Raw genomic sequence first — 25,889 nt, forward strand, 5'->3', positions numbered from 1 at the left:
ACACATGGGCATTAGGTATGCTTCTTGGTACGTGAATAGAAATACACACATACATGAGCACACATCTATCTACATTTTAAAAATATGTATCTTGGGACTTCCCTCTTGGTGCAGTGGTTAAGAATCTACCTGCCAATGCAGGGGACACATTCGAACCCTGGTCTGGGAAAATTCCACATGCTGCGGAGCAGTTAAGCCCATGCGCCACAACTACTAAGCCTGTGCTCTAGAGCCTGCAAGCCACAACTATTGAAGCCTGAGCGCCTAGAGCCCGTGCTCTGCAACAGGAGAAGCCACCACAATGAGAAGCCCACGTACTGCAACAAAGTGTAGCCCCCAATCGCCGCAACTAGAGAAAGCCTGTGCACGGCAATGAAGACCCCACACAGCCATAAATAAATAAATAAATAAAATTTTAAAAGGATCTTTAAAAAATAAATAAATAAAAATAAAAACATATATCTCTCTATATTAAATACCATGAGGTCACACCAATTTTTTCAATTCCAGTTTAATACCACAGGGTTTACTTTTAACTTTCCATATTTGTAATTTCCTTCTCCAACAGTGAGAAACTTGATCCTATTTTACTCTGTGTATTTACTTACTTGCACTATATACAGTGTATGTAACCAGTCTCGTGGCTGAGCCTGCTTATCACAGTGTCTCACTGCCAGCTGGTCATACAGGCCGAAAGTGTGGCCCAATGAAATGGAAGGGAATAGGAACTGATATTATATATATAAATATATATATATATATATTTTGAAGATCACTTTTGTAAGAAAGATCTTATCATTGATATGTTAAAACAACTCAGTTTTAAAACTTCTTGGGAATTCCCTGGCAGTCCAGTGTTTAGGACTTTGCGCTCTCACTGCTGAGGGACCAGGTTCCATCCCTGGTTGGGGAACTAAGATCCCACAAGCCACACAGCACAACCAAAAAAAAAAAAAGACTTCTTGAATTCTGAAACTATGGTATGGTTTAAAATTTTTCATTTATTCAGATATATATTAAATGTTACATCTTTATTATTTAATAATTGAGTTGTTTTTGGAATATTTGCTATATTACCAAGTGATAAGGGGGATTATAGAGTTTGACATATTGTCAAGTGCTGTGACATCTATAATTATCATTAAATATTGTTTGTTTTTCCTTTAAGTTAGTAGAGCTGTTTGGGAAGAAATGGTGAATGCCTGCTGGTGTGGTCTGCTTGCTGCACTCTCACTCCTTCTTGATGCCAGGTATTAAGTCTTTGTAAGTTTTATATTGCATGTGGCAGTTATAAAGAAAACAACAAACCATTAAAATGGTTTCCTTAAATTTATCCTGAGAATTATTTCCTAATACTAGTTTTTATGTTCGTGGAATGTTATTATTTTTCTGCCGTCCTCTTCCCCCATCCTATTGTCACATGTTATAATGGAAAATACAATCCTAAAATAATAGAATGCCTTTTTCTTTTCTTTTTTTTTTTTAACATCTTTATTGGAGTATAATTGCTTTACAATGGTGTGTTAGTTTCTGCTGTATAACAAAGTGAATCAATATACATATATCCCCATATCTCCTCCCTCTTGCGTCTCCCTCCCCCCCTCCCTATCCCACCCCTCTAGGTGGACTCCAAGCACCCAGTTGATCTCCCTGTGCTATGCTATGTGGCTGCTTCCCACTAGCTATCTATTTTACATTTGGTAGTATATATATGTCAGTGCCACTCTCTCACTTAGTCCCAGCTTACCCTTCCCCCTCCCCATGTCCTCAAGTCCATTCTCTACATCTGTGTCTTTATTCCTGTCCTGCCCCTAGATTCATCAGAATCTTTTTTCTTTTTTTTTTAGATTCCATATATATGTGTTAGCATACGGTATTTGTTTTTCTCTTTTTGACTTACTTCACTCTGTATGACAGACTCTAGGTCCATCCACCTCGCTACAAATAACTCAATTTTGTTTCTTTTTATGGCTGAGTAATATTCCATTGTATATATGTGCCACATCTTCTTTATCCACAGAATGCCTTTTTCATTTTAAGCTTTACTACTACTTTTACAATGATGATGATTATATTATTCAATTTTTATGTTTTTCTTCAGAATTATAGAATTTACTGATTTTAAAATGCTTGATATTTTTAAGTTATATCTTTGAGTTCTTGACCATTTTCTTCATTAATGGATATATGTGTCATAAATTGCTTTTAACCAGTTCAAATTTTCAGATGTTTATTAGTTAAAAGTTCTTCTTAAGTAGACTGATTTTGACAATGTTTTAAATAGATTTTCTTAAAACTTTACTGACTGCCTAATTCCACATCATGTTTGGCAGCATAATTTAAAAGAAATTAATCATACTAAATAAAATACTTTTTCTTTTCAGCACAGATGAAGCTGCCACTGAGAATATTTTAAAAGCTGAACTGACTATGGCTGCTCTTTGTGGAAGACTGGGCCTTGTAACTTCAAGAGATGCCTTTATAACTGCAATATGCAAAGGTTCCCTGCCTCCCCATTATGCTCTTACTGTATTGAATACCACCACTGCAGCCACACTTTCCAACAAATGTAAGATTTCAGCTTCCTCTGAGTTCTCTTCATCTATCGGGGTGACATGGCATAGGGAAGAGATTATAGAAATTCTGAGTTCAAGCCTCTGCTTTTCCACTGACTGAGCCTCTGACCTCTGTGGGAAGTTAATGTCCCTGAGCCTCAATTTCTTCCATCTTTTTAAAACAGTGGAGGTGGGAGTAGGGCAGAATAATACCAATTTTAAACAGTGATTGTGAGGATAAAAGAAGATAAATCTAGAAGTCCTTTGTAAACTCTAGCATACTGTTGAAATGGGAGTGGTTAGTTTGTTTTGTTTTTAATGGAACTAGTAGAACAGTAATGTTTGCCACCACTTAGATTAAGTTGACATTCAAAAAATTTTTTTTTCTTGTTGATTACTTTGTTACGTGTTACATGTCATATAAAAAAATTTCAGTGTGATGCTCAGTTTTCAAACTGAAAATGTGAGTATTGGTCTCTCTTCAACTTTAAGTAGAAAAGTTTACTGGGAATACATGTTTAAAATAGTAAGTGTCCTAAATTCTATTTTGCTTGTGAAGCAATCTACCAAAGTTTTATAATTTGTTAAAGTTATATATAAAATTACTTAATATTTGCCTAACTTGTCTTTGTTTTTTCACCTCCTTAGTTTTCAAAATGTTTGCATATAGATAATAGGTAACTAAATAAATGTCATAGTTGAACTTATTTTAATCAGATAAATGTTTTAAAATATTACTTTGAGTACAACGTGAAAAGTATATTTTAATTATTTAGGTTTTCCTTTGTGTTCTAGCATATTCCATTCAGGGCCAAAGTGTTATGATGATCAGTCCATCAAGTGAATCTCACCAGCAAGTTGTGGCAGTGGGTCAACCGCTAGCAGTCCAGCCTCAAGGGACAGTAATGGTAAAGTACTTTTTCTTTTCTTGGTAACCAAGTAATACTAATTAACTATCAAGGAAATCTTTCATACCTTTTTTAATGTTTCTCAAAATTCATCATTATACTTACTTTTATCTGAATGATACTTTTAGAAAAACTAGATAAATAGGGAGTGACATTATTATAACCAACTATGATAACACAACTTTTAAGCAAATGAATTTGTTCTGTACAAAACCATCCAAGCCTATTTTCTTAATATTTTTGTTTTTTTAGTAAAAAAATTTGAATACATTAATACTTCTTTATAAGCTTATAATTTTCAAGAATGCATAACAGTTCTTACAAATATAACCTTTTTTAATATAGCTAACTTCCAAAAATATCCAGTGTATGAGGACTTTACTTAACTTGGCACACTGCCATGGGGCTGTTCTTGGAACATCATGGCAACTTGTCTTGGCAACTCTACAGGTATGTTGTAGCCTCTGGGTCAGAGGCCAATGTTGTTTTTATATCTAAATGCTAACAGTTAAACTCACCAGTGCCTATCGGTCCTTTGGGCAGGCCTGAATAGACAGTAAGTATGAAAAAGGAGAAGTCAGAAAAAGAAAAAAGACATGGCTCATATTGTACAAAGCAATGGGATGTTTCTTATAATGGCCTGTTCTACTGCCTATGCTTGGTGGAATAAGTTTTTTGTATGAATATCAATTAGTAATTTATATTTAGTTATTAGATACCTACTACTGATTTTAGTTTTAGTTACTGGAATTTTTGTAGGTTTATAAATTTCTTTGTTTTGATTTTTTTTTTTTATTTTACAGCATCTAGTATGGATTCTGGGATTAAAGCCTAGTAGTGGTGGTGCCTTGAAACCTGGGAGAGCTGTAGAAGGACCCAGTACAGTAAGCTCTAGTCATTCTTACTCAATTAGTACTTCGCAAAATGTTTATATGTTACATTTAATTTTATTCTCCTCTTAGGTTCTAACAACAGCAGTGATGACAGATTTGCCAGTGATTTCCAACATACTTTCAAGATTGTTTGAAAGCTCACAGTAAGAGTCAGTTTTTTAATTGATACAAACATTATTGTTAGCTGTATATTTTAGATCAGAATGTCTTATTTCTTCCTTTTTTTTTTTTAAGGTATCTTGATGATGTATCATTGCATCATTTAATAAATGCACTTTGTTCCTTATCCCTAGAAGCAATGGATATGGCCTATGGAAATAATAAGGTGTGATATTCTACCTTTCTGTGTTAAATATGGTATATTATTTTGTTTAATAAGGTGTATATTCATTATGATTTTAGCGTTTTACAAGTGGGACTAATACCTTGTAGGCTAGCCCTGTTCTGTTGGGTTTTTATATTTATGGTTGTTATTTGTTGAAGGGGGAGTGAAGAGGACATTTTTTGGCTTATGGTATGTGCCAATATGTATTATGATTTTAAATTGTGTCCATTTCTCTCATGTACTGAATATTTTTAAAAATATTTCTATAAAGAATAATTCAACACCACATTTATAAATGTGTTCCCCAAAATGTTACAATAATCCTCATGACTACAACTTATGATTGGAGCAGTACAAGTTTTAAATCAAGGAATATATGTCTCAGTTCCTCTTGCCTTCGTTGGGCTGGAAAATAAGGTGTTAATCATTTCTTTCTGAAGGTAATGATTCTTCCTACCTTGAAAATTAAACTTTTGCTTTGTTTGTTGACTAAATGAATAGAACAGTACTTTTGAGAACATTTCTTTCTATACTCAAAATATCATTTTCTGTTAAACTTGGAAAAGCGTGGGAATATGTGGGTTTATTTATACCTTAGAAATTATTTAAAATAAAATACTTTCTACATTTTAAAATGAATAAATATAGTACTTGGACCATTTACAAATAAATGAAGAAACCCAGAAAATAATTAGAAAAGCAGAGAATGCAGCTTATGGTTTATTTAATATCCAACTGTAGGATCCAAAATTATGTTGTCTGCCTAGTCCTTAATTATAATTCTGGGTACTGTGGCTTGTCATCTTGGCTCATGTAATTCATTTAAAGATTAGCCAATAAGATCTTATTAGGACAAAGTTTTGTATATTAAAGCACGTAGAGAATTACATAAACATGCAGGTATTTGAAAATATATATTATAGTTTACTCCAAATCAAGGCAAGGATAATATGAAACACAGTGAAGTAATCAAATTCTTGAATACCTTCAATAATCCTACATCCTTAAGATTAATTCTTAACACAAAAGTATAATATTTTTAATAGAGTACCTTAATGAAATGAGCAAGTTTATATGGTAATGGCTTGAGAATTTATGTAGTCACTCAACAAGTACAGTATGTTTACTATGTACATGACACTCTGCTAGAAAATATAAAGGAAATGTAAGATTTCTACTTTCAAAGAGCATGTAAACCACTTGGCCCATGGATAAGTGGCAGTTAAGGTGGTAAGAGAGTCTAAATAAATGGTATAGATATTAAGTGATATGAGACTTATTTTCTGAATCCTTATTGACTTGTTACATAAGATTTTTTAGTACATATTTTTACTAAAATGAATTAAAACTAATCAAGATAAATTAAATTTGTGATTGGAGCTGAATATTCAAGGAACAGTAGGAGATATATATGTATGAAAGGGCAGGTTCATGGAAGTCAGAAGAGAAAAATGAAGTCGGGATCAATGAGGATTGAGAGAAAAATAGATTTGGGTATTATTAGTTTATTGTTCACCTTGAGGAGTATAATTTCAATAGAGTTGTAGGAGTAGATGTGATATTTCAGGGAGGCTTGGGGGGAACAGATGTTGAGAAAATGGATACACTGGAATAGAGATGACTTCCCTGAGAATGGGGTCACATCTCTCCATTTTAGGATTTAATTTTGTAAAGTAATGTAGTGAATAAGGAATGGAAATAAAAGTTTTTAGAAGTATTCAAGTATGAACTTTATAAAAATTATTTTTATGGAGGTGTAAAACAGTTTATTATTCAGTTGTGCTTTCTATAAAAATTTATAAATGTTCAGATGTTAAAATAAGTAGAAATGTTTGTAATTTTTTACTTTTTTTTAAAGTTTATCAATGTCAGCTGTTCTGAGTGAGTTATATAGCTTAGGAATTAAAATGTATATATCATTGTCCTTTAGGTGTGGCTTTAAAGTGACCAGTCATCTCATTTTTGGTTCTCAGTCCAGGAATTTGTGCTAATGTGTTGAGGAGGTAGCTGATGGTAAAGCTTGCAAATTCTTTCTTAGAAGGGGGCAATATTGATGATATTTGTGCAGGCATATTACCAGACTCAGTATCACAACAACAAAAATAATAAAAAAGCTATTATTCTTTGCTTACTGTATGTCAGGTACTAACGTATTTTTATTTAATCACTTAAGACAACTCTGTCAGGTTCAGTAGTAATAACCCCTTTTTACAGATGAAATATAAAACTAGCTTAAATAACCTGCCTGGGGTCACCTATTTAGTAATTGGTAGAGCTTGGGTTTGAACCCACATATGTCTCATTCCAGAGCTCCATTCTTTTTTTTTTTTTTTAATTTATTTATTTTCTTTATTTTATTTTTGGCTGCATTGGGCCTTCATTGCTGCACGCAGGCTTTTTCTCTAGTTTCAGAGAGCGGGGGCTACTCTTCGTTGCGGTGAGCAGGCTTCTCACTGCAATGGCGTCTCTTGTTGCGGAGCACCGGCCCTAGGTGCGCAGGCTTCAGTAGTTGTTGCGCACGGGCTCAGTAGTTGTGGCTCGCAGGCTCAGTAGTTGTGGTGCACGGGCTTAGTTGCTCGGCGGCACCTGGGATCTTCCCGGACCAGGGCTCGAACCCGTGGCCCCTGCATTGGCAGGCGGATTCTTAACCACTGTGCCACCAGGGAAGCCCCAGAGCTCCATTCTTAACCACTTCACTTGTGGTTCAAAGTTTTGTGTGCATCAAAGTCAGGTATGGCATTTTTTAAAAATGCACAAGTCAGGGCCAGTTTCTAGGCTTCATGAACATAAGAATCTTTGGGTATGAGGTCTGGACATATACATTCTTTTAAATGCTATGTGATTCCTCTGTGTATCCTCATTAGAATAAGAAGAAGGAGGAAAAGGAGGAAGTAATACTAGGCAATTTATGAGGATTTATTATGTGCCAGGTACTTTCTAACATGAGGTCATTTCTGTATATTATTATCTCCATTTCATAGATTAAAAAAATTTAGTAGCCTTAAAAAAGCATGAAATTTTGCCATTTGCAACAATATGGATGGACCTGGAAGGTATTATGCTTAGTGAAATATATCAGACAGAGAAAGACAAATACTGTATGTTATCACTTATATGTGGAATCAAAAAAAACCACAAAACAAAACAACCCCCCCAAAAAAACTACTGAATATAATTTAAAAAAAGCAAACTAGTAAGTTACCAGTGAGGAGAGGAAAGGAGGAAGGGGCAAATAGGGTAAGGGAATTAAGAGGTACAAACTGTTATGTATAAAATAAATAAGCAACAAGGTTATATTGTATGGCACAGGGAATATAGCCAATATTTTGTAGTAACTATAAATGGAATATAATCTATAAAAATTTTGAATCACTGTGTTGTATACCTGAAACTAACATCATAAATCAGTTATACCTCAATAAGAAGAATTACTCAAGGTTACATAGCTATTAAGTGGTAGTACTGACATGTTAAAAGTTCATAGACATCAGTCTTAACTACTGTATCATATTGTCTCTAGAATGGTGAATTTTTCTACCGCGAACATTTTTAGGGTACCTACAGCATTAGCACACGCAGGAAGGGTCAACCTGACTATATTTATCTTAGACCCCAGGGTACTTGGTTCAATGGCTTTTACTAGGAAAGAAAGATAATATCACACATTTCCATAATAGATTTTTATCAGCCCTGTAAAAATGTTGAGTATAGAATAATTATGTAATCTTTTTCCTTAAAAATTGTAAAACTATTATCCTCTTAATTTGCTTTGAAAATTTCAGTTGCCTTTTGTTTTTTCTAATGCATTGTCTCCTTTTGAAGTACCACAGCCACTCATCAAAAAATTCTCATGGTTTTAGCTTAGTTTTCATTTAAGTATATTTTACTACCTCTATTAATATTGGGTTAGAGATAGTTGCCCTTTGATCTTTTTACTGAAACTGTTCTTATAACACATGGACCAGGTACTCTAATTTAGCCACTTATGAGATACACTGACTCCCTTTCTGTTGTTGAAATGCCAGCGACTGAGGAAAGCGGTTTGTCTTCTGTCTCTGCAACTTTTCTGTTAGTGTCTAAACTGACAATGCTTATCTCTGCCTCTTCTCGACGCCACGCTTCTTTCCCCTGATCTCTGTTGCCTCCTTTCTGCTTTTTGGTTTTTTTTTTCATATTTCCTGATATTAACACATAAACCCTGAGCATTTGAAGACTTCACTAATAAGAATATATATCAGTCAGCTTAGCCTGCCATAACAAAATACTGTAGACTGGATAACTTAAACTATAAAAATTAATTTTCTCATAGTTCTGGAAGCTGGAAGTCCAAAATCAGGTTGCCAGCATGATCAGTTCTGGTGTGGACGCTCTTCCTGGATTGAAAGATGGCTGCCTTCTCACTGTGTCCTCACATGGCAGTGAGAGAGGGAAAGGGAGAGGGAAAAGGGGGAAGAAAAGGGAAAAGAAGTGTGCCTGAGCTCACAAGCTCTTTGGTGTTTCTTCTTATAAGGACATTAATCTTATCGTGTTGGGGCCCCACCCTTATGATCTCATTTAACCTGAATTACCTCTATATAGACCCTATCTCCATATACCATCAGACTGGGGGTTAGAGTTACAGCATATGAAGTTTGGGGGGTGGGGGTCACAATTCAGTCCATAGGCAAATTCTTTTCTTCTGCTCAGAAGACTAGCCATTCTATGTGTCTGGTATAATTTTTGAATTTTCACTCTTTCCCCACTAAAGCATTCTCTTCTCAATCAAATTTTCCAATTAGGAGCTATTCTAGATACTTGAGGGTGGGCAGAAAGGCTTGTCTTATGATAACTGAGGTTTTGTTCTATTTACGGCTAATTAATCATATATTAATTATAGTCATGCTCTTCACAGTATTCTCAGTTTTATTTACAAGTGAAATACTCAAATTCTCCTTATAATATAAAAATGTATTATGTTTTCTCTCTAGGAACCATCTCTTTTTGCTGTTGCCAAATTGTTAGAAACTGGTCTAGTTAACATGCACCGAATAGAAATTCTATGGAGACCTCTAACTGGCCATCTACTTGAGGTAACCTCTTTTTCTTAATTATTATATTTACTTTTTGTTTAGGATAAAGACATACACAGTGAATTAATAATTGTGGATAACCATAAGAAAAATCAGCATTAACATTTTTTTCCTTGTACTTCTGTCTGTATATTTTATCAGGAACTAAAGTTTTATAGTAATTGTTTTGGTGAAGGAATAGGTTGACTTTTTTAACTGAAAATGGGTGATATATCAATGAAATCTCTGAAGTCTCCTTCAGCTGATAGCTTGGGACCCCTTTCTTTTATTATGTAATCTTTTGATCCCCTCACCTTCAGCTTCTGAAACTTCAAGGCAGTTAGCACTGAGACTTCATACTAAACACTGCTCCTTTACAGCCTTTCCTGTGATTATGAGGTAGCTCTTCTACAATGGGAAAAAACCTATTTGGTATCACTAATTATAAATAATGCCAGGGAATTTTATTTGGATTTCTCTTCTCCTGTATTCAGACTGGGGTGAATCTGAAGAATTAGCTGCTTCTTAATAACAGCTGCTTCTATGGAATACATGTTTATGTGCAGTTTAGGTTTAGGTTGCTGTGATTGTTTCACATTATTTTAGTAATCTGAGAAAGGTATTATTCTTAATAGGAAAAAAATGTGCTTGTCTTTTCTTTCTTTTTTCCCTCCATTTTATTGGGATTACTTTTATGAGCTATTAAAGAATATATGCAGATTTCTTCATTATGTAATTCTCATCAAATGGCAAAAAATAAGTTTTTTCAAATTTTAGCTCAGTGTTTGATTATGAAGATAGACCTGATTAGGAACCTGAGTATCTGCTGCTTTTGTTTATTCTGATGACATCATTTACCTTTATGAAATCCTTTCTTTTCTGTGACTTGTTTAGTTTCATTTTTTTATCTTCTGTCTCTCTATTGCTTCCTCTTGCCTCTTATTCAGAAGGTAAGCTTTTGGATATTTTCATATATTCTTCAACCTTTATTGATGCACATTTGATATAACTTTTTACATATGAAAGAATAGAAAATGTGATGTTTTAATTTTTCTTTTCTCAAACTGATGTGTGATGCATAGCTGAAGTATACAAATTAAATAGTAAATTTTTTCCACATGTGTACCCTTAGGTGTGCCAGCATCCAAACTCTCGAATGAGAGAATGGGGAGCAGAAGCTTTAACTTCACTTATTAAAGCAGGATTAACATTTAACCATGATCCTCCACTTTCACAAAACCAGGTAAAAAAAAAAACTTACCTCTTTTTTAAAAGTACTTAATGTAAGATCATCCTCTCCCAAGTGTAACTTTTCTTAATTTATCAAATAGATGATAGTCTAAAAGTGGGTCTTGTTGCTTAATATTCTATTTTATTTGTAGGCCATGGATCTCTTACAGAAGGTTGAAATGTCTAGATTTTTAGGATTATCTGTATTAAAATTTTTTCTTGTTAATAACACTGAACTAAGTTAATAAATTACCTAGAATTGGTCTCCTGGTCTAGAAGTTTTCCTCTTCATGCAGTGCCAAGGCTTCATTTGGGGGCCATACTTTATTAGTCTCTTTTCCTTTGGTCCTTACCTTTCTCTATTTTTATTTTTCCCACTCATTACCCTTACATTGGGAGAAACAAGTGGCAGAAGAGGAAAGCACAATAAAATAGATTTTTATTTTTAAATACTTTTAAAGGTTATTTTATACTTTCAGAGTTTACTTTTGTCATGAATCCTTTGTCCTGACTCCCATAATCATTCACATATATCTTATACAGTTTCTAAAAAGTACACCAAAGTTTTATTATTTGAAGATTGAGTAGGAATGAGGCATTTAATAGCCATTCCCATTGCCCTATTATCTCACTGTATTGTATGTAGTTATAGTCTACAAATTTCCTCAACAAATAATATTGAGTGCATGCTATGCCAGGCAGTATTTTAGCTGCCTGGGAATAGAATGATGAACAGGACAGAGAAGATCATTTTTATAGAGCTTTCATTTTAATGATTTCATATTTTTTTCCTACTACAATTTAAGTTTTTTATAACGAAAGCCCTGTTTGTGTATATATCCTCAGCATCCAGCTTAATACCTGGCACATGGTGAGAGCTTAATAAATGTTTGTTCAGTCAGTGAACCAAATAAATGAATCCTTGGAGAGAAAAAAATTAAAAATGAAGCAAGTGCTTTCAAATGCTGAAAAGAATAGAACAAAGTGCTTTTTTCACTTTACAACAGTAAAAAAATTTTGTGGTTTTATGTCATCTTTGTCTACTGTACTTGTTCATTTTTAGGAGAACTGAGACTTTTAAATTTCAGTACATGGGGTATGCATTACTAGAGTAAATGAAAGGTAATTTTAGAAATTGGGAATTGTTTTCTTCTTTCCAAATAGAGCTAGGTATATATAGATATATTTCCTTTAGTGAGATTCATTTATATATGTGTCTATAATTAATACCTTTTAACATAAGATCACTCCCTATTTATCCTGAAATGTAGCATCTTGAAGATTGATTTTTATTTTCTCTTATTAAAAAAAAAGACATAGATGACAAAATAATGCTAATGATTACTGTTAGAGAAATCTTTTTCAATGTTTATTTTACTAAAAAAATTCTCTTTACCATTGCAGTCTGAGTGGAGGTGAATTTAAACTTGAAAGGCAATAGCAGAGCCTTTCCGTGTTCTGGGACTTCTCTTTCTAATTAGCTTCTTGCGTCCTTTTCAGAGGCTGCAGTTGCTTTTACTGAACCCATTAAAGGAGATGTCCAGTGTTAACCATCCAGATATCCGACTCAAGCAATTAGAATGTGTGTTGCAGATTCTGCAGAGTCAGGGAGACAGTCTTGGGCCTGGATGGCCGTTAGTGCTTGGAGTTATGGGAGCAATCAGAAATGATCAAGGGTAAGTGTTTAAAATTAACATCCAAAAAGTGATAGGGAAAGGGAATCCCTCCTAAAGTCTTGGGATGATGGTTAATTTTTTATGTATGCCCTTCCTGCTTAAGTTTAAGATCTAGAATAGTTTTTCTTACCCTACCTTCAAGTGGCTATAGGGAATTCTTAGGACTCACGTTTGTTTTGGAAGGATGGAAAAATTGCTGTTTCTTTGCCATTTATACATGCATACAAGGTTCTTACTTAACAATAAGAAAAATGCATCAATCTAACAAACTTTGAAACACATCCAAAGGTTGAGTTTCTTTTTGGTAAACAATTTGGTAAGATGTAAATGAGCATTTAGTGTTTGACCTCTCTATATATACTATACTTGCTAGCTAGTCTGATTACATGGATAAGTAGTTCCTGCTCTGAAAGTAGAAACCTGTGGAAAAGGAACAAGGCCTAGAGCCCTAGTAACAGAGTAGTTTGTTATGCTACAAAAGAATAGGACTCCAGTGGGAGGGGTATATGCCTGTGGAGTGGGGCAGAGCCAAAACTATAAAGGACCTTATATGCCTTTATAAATTATTTGGACTTATCCTCAGTACATTTGGGAGGAATTTTAGGATTTTAAGCAGAGGAATGATGTGATTTGTTATGTGTTTGAGATACCTCATTATGTCAGTAGCATGGAGGGGTAAATGGGAAATCCTGCAGCGCTCTCTAGAAATAGGAGACGGATTTGAGCTACTTAATAGATTGACTGTTGGGGTGAAGGCAGAAATAGCAGACAGAGTCAGGGATGACTCCAAGATTTGTGACTTAGGCAGCTCAGTGGATGGTGGTATTATAGGGAATACAGAAGGAAGAGCACAGTTGGAGGAAATGTATGGACTTGTTTAATTTAAGGTAGTACATTGCAGTGGCGAGATTTAGCAAACATTTGGATATATTTGTCTGTAATTCTGTGGCAGGACTTATCTTGTTTTGATGACTAGTTTAGGAGTTTTACATGATTGAAATGCTTGAGACTCCTGTGGAAAATTAATTTTTCTTATTTATTTGTAATAACAAATTTCCTTATATACTATAAAATACAAGATGATTAAAGTGGAAAGATATCAGCCAAAGCCTAGATCATCCGAACAGTTATAAAATAGAGTGTGTCGTAAGGATGAAATTAATTAATACATGTAAAATACTTAGAAAGTATATGATATAGTAAATGCTCAAAGTGTTAGCTATTTTAATGTTTTTATTATTTTTTTCACCACCAGAATTTTTCTCCAAAACCATATACTTCTTATTGTCTTCATTTGAAATACAAAATTACTCTTTACTTTTACAGACTAGATGTAGAATTTTAAATAAAATATAGTATAGATATAAAAGAATAAGGAACTCATTTTCATTCAGTGAGTGAATTGTGTGTATTCTCCTGTGCTAGGCACCATGCTAGTTACTGAGGGTACAGTGGTGAGAAAGTAGCTGTATCCAATTTCCCTTTTTCATTCAATGTCTATGTTTTGTTTGAGTAATTGATGCAATAGAAATAATATGGCATTAGTACATAGTTTCTTTTTTTTTTTAGTTTACTTATTTTATTTCTTATTCCTGTGAGTACTTTCTTTATTTTTATTTGTTAATTATTTTTAAGTAATCATATCTTTTTTTACATTTATGTAAATGATGAAGTACTCTATGATCTATGTTAGGGAAAATTTTCTTGTTCGAATTTTAAAATTTTACTTCAAATTATTGTAAGGTATATATTTTTCCTTGCATTTCTGTTAAATACATGAGTATAAATTTCTTTTCTTTTGTATTTTCAGAGAATCCTTGATACGAACTGCATTCCAGTGTCTTCAGTTGGTTGTGACAGATTTTCTACCAACAATGCCTTGCACTTGCCTGCAGATAGTTGTAGATGTTGCAGGTAGCTTTGGACTTCATAACCAAGAACTTAATATTAGTTTAACTTCAATAGGCTTATTGGTAAGTGTCATTGCCTTCCTTATATAATCTAGAAATCACTGTTTGCAAATGAGAGTGAATGCCAAGCTAATGCTATGCTTTTGACTCTATAGGAGTCATTTAAATGACTTTTCAGTACCAAACTTATACCTTGTATGAAGGGTTAAATAATATCATTTAAGAAATAATTATTTAAAAGCAGAGTATTTGGAATAATTTTGATATATTGAGCTGAAATTTGGCTTTTGTAAGGTTTGTTATGGGAGAATTTAGTAAACAAATAATAGTACATACAAGAGAAATGTTCAGTTGACTCTGCTGTGAAGGGTAATTGATTTCTTTTTAAATTTAATTTTATTTATTTTTTTATACAGCAGGTTCTTATTATCTGTTTTATACATATTAGTGTATATATGTCAATCCCAATCTCCCAGTTCATCCTACCACCACCACTACCCCCTTTCCCCCTCTTAGTGTCCATACATTTGTTCTCTACATCTGTGTCTCTATTTCTGCCTTGCAAACTGGTTCATCTGTACCCTTTTTCTAGATTCCACATATATGCATTAATATACGATATTTGTTTTTCTCTTTCTGACTTACTTCACTCTGTATCACAGTCTCTAGGTCCATCCACATCTGAACAAATGACCCAATTTCGTTCCTTTTTATGGCTGAGTAATATTCCATTGTGTACATGTGCCACATCTTCTTTATCCATTCATCTATTGATGGACACTTAGGTTGCTTCCATGTCCTGGTTATTGTAAATAGAGCTGCAATGAGCACTGTGGTACATGACTCTTTTTGAATTATGGTTTTCTCAGGGTATATGCCCAGCAGTGGGATTGCTGGGTCATACGGTAGTTCTATTTTTAGTTTTTTAAGAAACCTCCATACTGTTCTCCATAGTGGCTGTATCAGTTTACATTCCCACCAACAGTGCAAGAGGGTTCCCTTTTCTCCACACCCTCCCCAGCATATGTTGTTTGTAGGTTTTCTGATGATGCCCATTCCAACCGGTGTGAGGTGATACCTCATTGTAGTTTTGATTTGTATTCCTCTAATAATTAGTGATGTTGAGCAGCTTTTGTTTTTAAGCCTTCATGCTTCTTATTTTTTTTAATTTCTAAATTTGTTTATTCATTTATGGCTGCGTTGGGTCTTCGTTGTGCGCGGGCTTTCTCTAGTTGCGGAGAGCAGGGGCTACTTTTCGTTGCGGTGTGTGGGCTTCTCATTGTGGTGGCTTCTCTTGTTATGGAGCATGGGCTCTAGGCACGTGAGCTTCAGTAGTTGTGGCATGCAGGCTCAGTAGTTGTGGCTCGCGGGCTCTAGAGTGCAGGCTCAGTAGTTGTGGTGCATGGGCTTAGTTGCTTTGCGGCATGTGAGATCTTCCCGGACCAGGGCTCGAACCCTTGTCCCCTGCTTGGCAGATGGATTCTCAACCACTGCACCACCAGGGAAGTCCGAGCAGCTTTTCCTGTGCCTTTTGGCCATCTGTATGTCTTCTTTGGTGAAATGTCTATTTAGGTCTTCTGCCCATTTTTGGATTGGGTTGTTTGTTTTTTAAATATTGAACTGTATGAGCTGTTTATATATTTTGGAGATTAATTCTTTGTCCGTTGATTCGTTTGCAAATATTTTCTTCCATTCTGAGGGTTGTCTTTTCGTCTTGTTTAAAGTTTCCTTTGGGGCTTCCCTGGTGGCGCAGTGGTTGAGAGTCCACCTGCTGATGCAGGGGACACAGGTTTGTGCCCCGGTCCGGGAAGATCCCACATGCCACGGAGCGGCTGGGCCCGTGAGCCATGGCCGCTGAGCCTGCGCATCCGGAGCCTGTGTTCCGCAACGGGAGAGGCCACAACAGTGAGAGGCCCCTGTACCGCAAAAAAAAAAAAAGTTTCCTTTGCTGTGCAAAAGCTTTTAAGTTTCATTAGGTCCCATTTGTTTATTTTTATTTCCAATACTCTAGGAGGTGGGTCAAAAAAGATCTTGCTGTGATTTATGTCAAAGAGTGTTCTTCCTATGTTTTCCTCTCAGAGTTTTATAGTGTCCGGTCTTACATTTAGGTTTCTAATCCATTTTGAGTTTATTGTTGTGTATGGTGTAAGGGAGGGTTCTAACTTCATTCTTTTACATGTAGCTGTCCAGTTTTCCTAGCACCCCTTTTTTTTTTTTTTTTTTTTTTGTGGTACGCGGGCCTCTCACTGTTGTGGCCTCTCCCGTTGCGGAGCACAGGCTCTGGACGTGCAGGCTCAGCAGCCATGGCTCACGGGCCCAGCCACTCCGCAGCATGTGGGATCTTCCCAGACTGGGACACAAACCCGTGTCCCCTGCATCGGCAGGCAGACTCTCAACCACTGTGCCACCAGGGAAGCCCTAACTTTGGGGTTTTTTTGTTCTTCTTTCTCTAATTGCTTTGGGTGTAAGGTTAGGTTGTTTATTTGAGTTGTTTCTTGTTTCTTGAGGAAGGATTGTATTGCTATAAACTTCCCTCTTAGAACTGCTTTTGCTGCTTCCCATAGGTTTTGGGTCATCGTGTTTTCATTGTCATTTGTTTCTAGGTATTTTTTGATTTCCTCTTTGATTTCTTCAGTGATCTCTTGGTTATTTAGTAGTGTATTGTTTAGCCTCCATGTGTTTGTATCTTTTACAGATTTTTTCCTGTAATTGATATCTAGTCTCATAGCGTTGTGATTGGAAAAGATACTTGATATGATTTCAGTTTTCTTAAATTTACCAAGGCTTGATTTGTGACCCAAGATATGATCTTTCCTGGGGAATGTTCCATGAGCACTTGAGAAGAAGCAGAGCACTTGCTTCTGCTGTCTCAAGGGTAACTGATTTTTAACGTTGTTTTCATAGTAACATTTTTTTTTAATTGAAGTATAGTTGATTTACAATGTTGTGTTAATTTCTGCTGTACGGCAGAGTAATTCAGTTATACATATATATATACATTATCTTTTATATTCCTTTCCATTATGGTTTATCATAGGATATTGTGTATAGTTCCCTGTGCTATATACAGTAGGACCTTGTTGTTTATCAATTCTAAATAGTTTGTATCTGCTAACCCCAAATTCCTAATCCATCCATCCCTCACCCCTCTTCCCCTTGGCAACCACAAGTTTGTTCTTTATGTGTGTGAGTCTGTTTCTGTTTCATAGGTTCATTTGTATCGTATTTTATATTCCATATATAAGTGATATCATATGGTATTTTTCTTTCTCTTTCTGACAGTAGTAACATTTTTATGTACTACTTACTTAGGAAGTAAAGCTTCAATAAAGACTTTACCATTTACATAGTCCTGTAGTGTGTCAACACTGCTTAGTTAGGTGTTTAGGAGATAGCATATAATAGTGAGAGAGCCTAGACTGCGGAAACAGATATACATGTACTATTTTAATTCTGTCTGCATCTTGTTCATTGTTAAACTATTGACCTCTTGAGCCTCATTTCACTTATCGAGTATAGAAATAATAAAATCTATGTTAAGGTATTGTTAATATTACATTAAACATATAGAGAAGTAAACAGTATATATTTATTTAAAGGCAATTATTTAGAGTCTTTTAAATGCATATTATAATTCAGAAGTTTTTAAAGTCAAACTTAATGTTCCTTACAACTAGATAAGTTAATATTTTACAATTAAAAATGTAATCATGGGGGAAAACATAGGCATGTTGAGTATTTAATTGCTCCCAAAGGGTGGTTGGTTAATTCATTGTTGATTAAATTACTGCTAGATATCATGTCCTTTATTTTACATTTATGTTCATAGGTATTGTATTCTCTTCATTTTTACAATTGATGTAATTCTCATTAATTCACATACCTTACTGTGGTTGACAGTGAACTCAATAAGACATGTTTGGAGATGTTAACTACTCTTGTATGAAATTACAAAATATTATTAAATGATAGTACGGGATTGTTTAATAATTTTATTAGGTTAATAATGGTATCATGGTTATGTTTTTTAAAGCCTTTTCTAGTAGAGATTATAAAATATAGGCATGAAGAAAATATGACAAAATGTTAACAATTGTTATATCTAGATGTGGTGGTTATATCAGTATATTGATATATTCTCCCTGCTTTTCTGTATGTTCTTGAAATTTTTCATATTAAACATTTTGTTTCTTTTTCATTGTCCTTCATTTCTTTTAATTTTTACTGTGAAGTAAAGATACACCCAGACACCTCAGTACCCATCACCCAAGCCAGGAAATGGCACATCACCCTACTTAAGACCCTTCATATGCCCCTCTCAGATTGCACTGGCCTCCTCTGTCAAAGTCATTTGTATCCTGAAATTTCTGTTACTTGCTTCCCTGTTTTTCTTTATAGTTTTTATCACTTTATGCTTTTATGCTTAAATAATATATTGTTTGCAGTTGCCTGTTTATGAAACAGAATAAGTAGAATCATACTTTAATCTTCTGTTGTTTCTTTGCTCAACATTTATTTTTGAGATTCACTCCTGGTGATTTAATCATGCAGTATTTCATTGTATGATTATACCACAATTTAATGATCCAGTCTACCTTTGGTGAACATTTGGATTATTTCTTGGTCTTTGCAGTTATGAGCAATGCTGTCATAAAGATTCTTGCACTTGTGCAAGGAATTTTTTGAGGGCACATAGCCTACATTGGAATTGCTGGGTCTTTATGTATGTGTATGTTCAACTTTCTAGGTAGAACCAACTTGTTTTCTTTTTTCTTTTATTTATTGAGGTATAGTTGATTTATAATATTATATTAGTTTCAGGTATACAACATAGTGATTCAAAATTTTTATGATTATACTCCATTTAAAGTTGTTATAGAATATTGGCTATATTCCCTGTGCTTTACAATATTTCCTTGTAGCTTGTTTATTTTATACATAGTAGTTTATACCTCTTAATCTCCTATTCCTATATTGTCCTTTCCCACTTCCATCTCCCCTCTAGTTTGTTCTGTATGAGTCTCTTTCTCTGTTGTTGTATTCATTTGTTTGAATCATCTTAGATTCTGCATATAAATGATAACATACAGTATTTGTCTTTCTTTGTCTGACTTATTTCACTAACCATAATACCTTACAGGTTCATCCATGTTGTTGAAAAAGGCAAATTTTCATTCTTCTTTATGGCTGAGTAGTATTCCATCGTGTGTGTGTGTGTACGTGTATATATATAGAAAGAGATATAGACAGATATACATATATATATAATATATACAATCTATTTATTTACCTATCTAGCTACCACATCTTCTTTATCCATTCATCTGTTGATGGGCACTTAGGTAACTCTATATCTTGGCTATTGTAAATAGTGCTGCTATGAACATTGGGGTGCATGTGTCTTTTCAAATTAGTGTTTTCATTTTTTCCAAATATATATCTAGGAGTGGAATTTCTGGATCATATGGTAGTTCTATTTTTAGTTTTTTGAGGAGCCTCCATACTGTTTTCCACATTGACTGCACCAATTTTTTCAAATTAGTAATGTTAGCACAAGATTGCTCCCTCAAATTCTGAAATCAGTTAGAGACACTTGACAGAAGAGGAGGTATTTTCATTAAATCCATTCTACTAGAAAAGGAGTTTCTGAAATAATTGTTTTTTTAATTCTGAAAAAGTATGTGTTGCATATCTATGTGTTTAAAATAAAATCTATGAATAAATTGATATTTTCTCTTTTGCTTTTTAGTGGAATATTTCAGATTATTTTTTCCAAAGAGGAGAAACTATTGAAAAAGAATTAAATAACGAAGAAGCAGCACAGCAAAAGCAGGCAGAAGAGAAAGGAGTGGTTTTAAATCGGCCGTTCCACCCTGCACCACCGTTTGATTGTTTGTGGTTGTGTCTTTATGCAAAATTGGGTGAACTATGTGTGGACCCCCGTCCTGCTGTCAGGAAGAGTGCAGGGCAAACTCTATTTTCGACAATTGGTGCACATGGAACTTTATTACAGCCCTCAACGTGGCACACTGTTATTTGGAAGGTACTGTAAAATAGCTTGAGTTATCAGTTCTTAATTGAGACATGCTTATATACTTTTTCAATTAAACTTGTTCCTATTAATTAAAAAAATTTTTTTTTAATTTTTAGTTTTTTTATTGAAGTCTAGTTGATTTAAAATGTTGTTAGTTTCACTTTCACTGAATGTGATTCAGTTATACATATATATTCTTTTTCTTCCTATTAATTTTTAAAGAAGAGTTTCCGTCTGTGCATTTGGCAAAACAGAAAATGTTAGCTTTGTCGTATTTTTAATTGCACCTCACATAGATCAGATTAAATACTAAAAGCCTCATCTTTTTATCTCTTTATCTCCTTTGCACTTCCCTTTCTCCTCGTTTTCCCCTGTGGTAATAGAACTAGTAGTTGCTAAACCACTACCTATAATTCAAATATAATATAGTCAAATGAAAATTTTCACTAGTAGTGAAATTTACTTGCAGACTCACCAAACAAAAACCACCTCCAATTGGTAAATTCCGTGTTTGTTCATTAAATATGCAGTTTCATTTTTTTAATTTTTCAATTTTATCTTCTTTTTAAAATGTTCTTACAGAGTCAACAGCTTGTTAGTGAGCATCCCCTCTTTGCTAAAAGCTCTCTGTTTTTTGTTTAATCTGTTCCATTTTAATAAAATTCTATTTATAATCCTTCCATTGCTTTTGTGAATTTTTGAAATCAGCAAGTTTGATGGTAGGCAAAATGGTAAACCTTCATTGTATTTAACAGTGTTTTCAGTTTAATAAAAAGACCCCAGAATGTCTTCTTAAAAAATTAATAATGTATGTTCCGTAATAAAAATAATTAAAAGCCCTGCTCCCCACTCCTATGTCTTCTGTTTTTTTTCGTTTTTTTTTTTTTTTACTAGCTGCACCACGCGGCATGAGGGATGTCAGGGATCTAACCCGGGCCCCCTGCATTGGGAGAGTAGTCTTAACCACTGGACCACCAGGGAAGTCCCCTCCTGTGTCTTCTGTTTCAACTCTATCCCCTGGCTTCTCAGTTCACAAACATGCTGAAGAGTCCTTTACTGTTTTAAAAAGCAAACTGATATTTTCTCTGATTTCTGTTTTCTTTTCAGACAGCTTCATTGTTAATCTTGCTACCTAAATCTCAATAATTTTTTTTCTTTCTCACTTCCCCTGCATTCCCTTACCCCCTTGTAATTTGATATCCAGATTATTCTACTTCAGAGTATCTTAAACCTTAGCATGTAACAGAATCTCCTAGAGGACTTAATAAAGAACAAATTGCTCGAGCCACTGTCCCCAACCCCCTAGAGTTTCTGATTTCTTTCCCCTGGCGCAGGGACTGAGAATTTGCATGTCTGTGAAGCTCCTGGGTGATGCTGATGGTTCTGAGACCATATTTTTAGAACCACACAAATTGTTCATAGACTCTACAGGTAGTCTTCTAATTGCCAAGTCTCTTGCCCCATGCTCAATCCTTATCCTACTCATTTTTTGTAGCATTTAATACTGCTGATTATTTTTTCCTTGAAATTTCTCTTCCTTTGGCTTGTGTTCCACAGCATGCGTGTGCTTCTCTACTCAATTTTTATTTTATTTTTTGGGCTCCTATTACTTCCTCTGATTCTACATTTTAAATGTAAACATTCCCCAAATCCCAACTGCTTCCTGCTTGATTTTTTTCAAGCACCTTCATCCAGTCCTGAAGTTTCAGCAGTAACCTCTGTCCAGATGTCACTCATAGTTATATATTTGCCTGCATCCCTCTCCTTAACTTCATTCCCTTCTTGTACATTACCCCCTAGGTGCTCCATTGGCGCCTCAGCTCAGTAAGCCTTAGAGAATAGTCTATGCAATTTATTTTAATTTTTCATATTCTATGACCTTAAGGATAAACTTAATATAAGGACACATCTGTTGGTCAGTTTCGTCTAATATATGGGGATTGATCAGAATGTCAGGTGTAATTCTTTGTAACAATGCCTAATTTTCTATGCTGTTACTTAAAGCTGTGTTATCAATACTTTTTATATGCATTGTTATAAATATTTAGGTTCTCTTTCATCTATTGGACCGAGTTCGAGAGTCTTCTACCACTGCAGACAAAGAAAAGATTGAGTCCGGAGGTGGCAATATTCTCATTCATCATTCAAGGGACACAGCAGAGAAGCAATGGGCTGAGACATGGGTTTTAACATTGGCCGGAGTAGCAAGAATCTTCAACACTAGAAGATATTTACTGCAACCTTTAGGTAGATACACATTTTTTTTTTCTGAGTATACAAGTAATTAATGTTAAAGGAAATTTGGAAAATACAGGAGATTCTTTAAAGTTCATATACAATGCTACTTTCCAAGAATAATCCATCTTAACTGCCAGTCTTTGTGTTATGTGTGGTGTGTGCATGAGCATGCATGTTTTCATTCATTTCACTGAAAAAATATGTAATGTACACCTACTGCGGGTGAGTCTCTAGGGGATACAGTGTCCTTGCTATATCATGGGTATGAGGGAAGAACTATAATTACATAAATAAATACAAAATTGCTACAATGATCAGTGCTAAAAGGAACTTATAATAGATTGTGTGCTTATAATAGATATTTGACCAGGCCAGTGAGGTATGTATAGGCTTCCCTGAGAAAGCAATATTTTATCTGAGTAGTACTTCATCAGGCAAGGGCAGGAGGAACTGGGAAGAGCCTTACAGGCAGAGAGAATGTGTAAAAGAGATGGGAGAAGATTGAGGAGATGGGGATGGTGAGGACCCCGGCATGTTTGAAGGTCTGGAATGAAGAGAACACAGAAAAGTGTAATTCCACATCAGGTTGTAGAGGTAGAGAGAGGCCAGAGCATGGAACACTTTGTAGGTTATGTTCAAAAGTTAAGACTTTATTCTAAGAGCACTGGAAGGTTTTAATCCATGATGTGATGTGATCAGATATGCAGTTCAGAAATATCACTTCAGATGGTAAGTGTGGAATGGAATGGCCACAAAGAAGAATGGTAGGATACTGTTAGACTGGTGAGGAAACTTGGTGGTGTAGATCAATGCCTCTCAACCAGGGCCAATTTTGCCCAACCTACTCCCTCCCCCCACAGGATATTTGACAACGTCTAGAGACAGTTTTGGTTGTCACAACTGGGGAAGGACATGCACTACTGGCTTCTGGGGGGAGTAACAGCCAGGGATGCTGCTACACATCTTACAATGCACAGGATAGCCCCTACAACAAAGAGTTATCCAACCCAGAATGTCAGTAGTATTGAGATTGAGAAACTCTGGTGTAGATTATAATAACTTCCTTCAATTCTGGTGGTAGGGCTGGGAGTGGTTGAGAAAAGTGAACAGAAGTACTTTTGTACATAATTGTGAACAAGTACATATTATTTTTTTAATTTATTATTTTATGGTTGGCTTTCCCCCCCATTATGTTAAAGCATAAGCATATTTACTCTTTTCGTGGGCATTTTTGTGTGGTGTTCATCATGTACACTTTAGGGCTCTCTCTATTTTATATATACATATACATATATATATATATATATATATATAATGTACATACATATACATTTTAAATCTTAGTTTTTTGTTTTCATGTAAAATTTACATATAATGAAATGTGCCAATCTTAACTGTATGTTTGCTGAGTTTTGACAAATAAGCATCGTTTTTAATACCTCTGTGATAGTTACTTTATCTTAAAAGCTAAGAACTAATAGATTTAGATTTTTTAAAATGAAGACATGATGCAGTTCATGTAGCTTTGATGATTTTTTATAATTTGAACACTAGGAAATGGTTTTTATTATTTTAGAATAAGATGGTGTCAGGGTGATGCTCATAGAATGGTTCAGAAGTGTTCCTTCCTCTGCAGTTATTTTTGAGTAGTTTGAGAAGGATAGGTGTTAACTCTTCTCTAAATGTTTGGTAGAATTCACCTATGAAGCCATCTGGTCCTGGATGTTTGTTCATTGGAGTTTTTAAATTACTGATTCAATTTCATAACCAATAATTGTTCATATTTTCTGTTTCTTCCTGGTTCAGTCTTGGGAGATTCTTTCAAAGAATTTGTCCATTTCTTCTAGTTTGTCCATTTTACTGGTGTATAGTTGTTCATAGAAGTCTCTTATGATTCTTTGTATTTCTGTGGTGTCAGTTGTAACTTCTTCTTTTTCATTTCTGATTTTATTGATTTGGGCCCTCTCCCTTTTTTTCTTGATGAGTCTGGCTGAAGGTTTGTCAATTTGGTTTATCTTTTCAAAGAAGCAGCTTTTAGTTTCATTGATCTTTTCTATTGTTGTTTTAGTCTCTATTTCATTTATTTCTGCTCTGATCTTTATGATTTCTTTCCTTCTACTAACTTTGGGTTTTGTTCTTTTTTCTCTAGTTCCCTTAGGTGTAAAGTTAGGTTGTTCATTTGAGATTTTTCTTATTTCCTGAAGTAAGCTCGTATTGCTATAAACTTTCCTATTAGAACTGCTTTTGCTGGCGTCCCAAAGGTTTTGGATCATTGTATTTTCATTTTCATTTGTCTCTAGGTATTTTTTGATTTCCTCTTTGATTTCTTCAGTGATCCATTGGCTGTTTAGTAGCATATTGTTTAGCCTCCACATGTTTGTGGTTTTTTGCAGTTTTTTTCTTGTAGTTGAAAATTTTGCCATTTGCAGCAACATGGGTAGACTTGCAGGGCATTATGCTAAGTGAAGTAAGTCAGACAGAGAAAGACAAATACTGATATGATATCACTTCTATGTAGAATCTAAAAAATAAAACAAACTAGTGAATATAACAAAAAAGAAGCAGACTCACAGATACAGAGAACAAACTAGTGGTTACCAGTGGGGACAGGGGGCAAGTGGGGCAATACAGGGGTGGGGGACTGGGAGCTGCAAACTATTGGGTATAAGATAGGCTGCAAGGATGTATTTTACAACACTGGAATATAGCCAGTATTTTGTAATAATTGTACATAGAGTGTAACCTTTAAAAATTGTATAAAAATTTTTAAATAATGCGGTTAATATTTTTAACATAACCATGTGCAATATATAATTATACCTAGTCTTTTAGAAAGAAGACTTCTTCCTAGACATAGAATATATTAATGAAAGAATTGCTGGGTTTTTTCCTAACTATGGCATGGAATATTCTAAATCTGAGACTTGGTCACCATTCTGGTGGGGAAATGTAATGTTTCATCTGACTTTTGGACTGGAATGGCAACAAGCAGAAGTATTTTGTTTTGTTGTTTTGATAGTTTTTAGACAAAAATTTTTTAAACTCTTTGAACAGTTTACTGAAAAATCTGTT

General features: G+C 34.6%; 1 protein-coding gene across 8 annotated transcripts in view; it reads left to right on the forward strand.

Moving 5' to 3' along the window:
- The window catches only part of MON2 (MON2 regulator of endosome-to-Golgi trafficking), a 200,508-nt gene that overhangs the window by 58,008 nt on the left and 116,611 nt on the right, over window positions 1-25,889 (forward strand). For all 8 annotated transcript variants that reach the window (XM_089919984.1, XM_089919982.1, XM_089919985.1 and 5 more), the window contains exons 13-25: window positions 1,169-1,250; window positions 2,385-2,569; window positions 3,351-3,463; window positions 3,809-3,913; window positions 4,267-4,347; window positions 4,426-4,499; window positions 4,591-4,681; window positions 9,649-9,750; window positions 10,862-10,972; window positions 12,460-12,635; window positions 14,446-14,608; window positions 20,295-20,588; window positions 22,628-22,826. In XM_089919984.1, the coding sequence (XP_089776110.1) occupies window positions 1,169-1,250; window positions 2,385-2,569; window positions 3,351-3,463; window positions 3,809-3,913; window positions 4,267-4,347; window positions 4,426-4,499; window positions 4,591-4,681; window positions 9,649-9,750; window positions 10,862-10,972; window positions 12,460-12,635; window positions 14,446-14,608; window positions 20,295-20,588; window positions 22,628-22,826 (1,776 nt within the window). The remainder of the gene's footprint in view (window positions 1-1,168; window positions 1,251-2,384; window positions 2,570-3,350; window positions 3,464-3,808; window positions 3,914-4,266; window positions 4,348-4,425; window positions 4,500-4,590; window positions 4,682-9,648; window positions 9,751-10,861; window positions 10,973-12,459; window positions 12,636-14,445; window positions 14,609-20,294; window positions 20,589-22,627; window positions 22,827-25,889) is intronic.

Source organism: Delphinapterus leucas, chromosome 11 (genome assembly GCF_059928025.1).
Source record: "Delphinapterus leucas isolate spDelLeu-1000000601 "Yukka" chromosome 11, BTC_Dleu_Yukka2, whole genome shotgun sequence".
NCBI classification, from domain to species: Eukaryota; Metazoa; Chordata; class Mammalia; order Artiodactyla; family Monodontidae; genus Delphinapterus; species Delphinapterus leucas.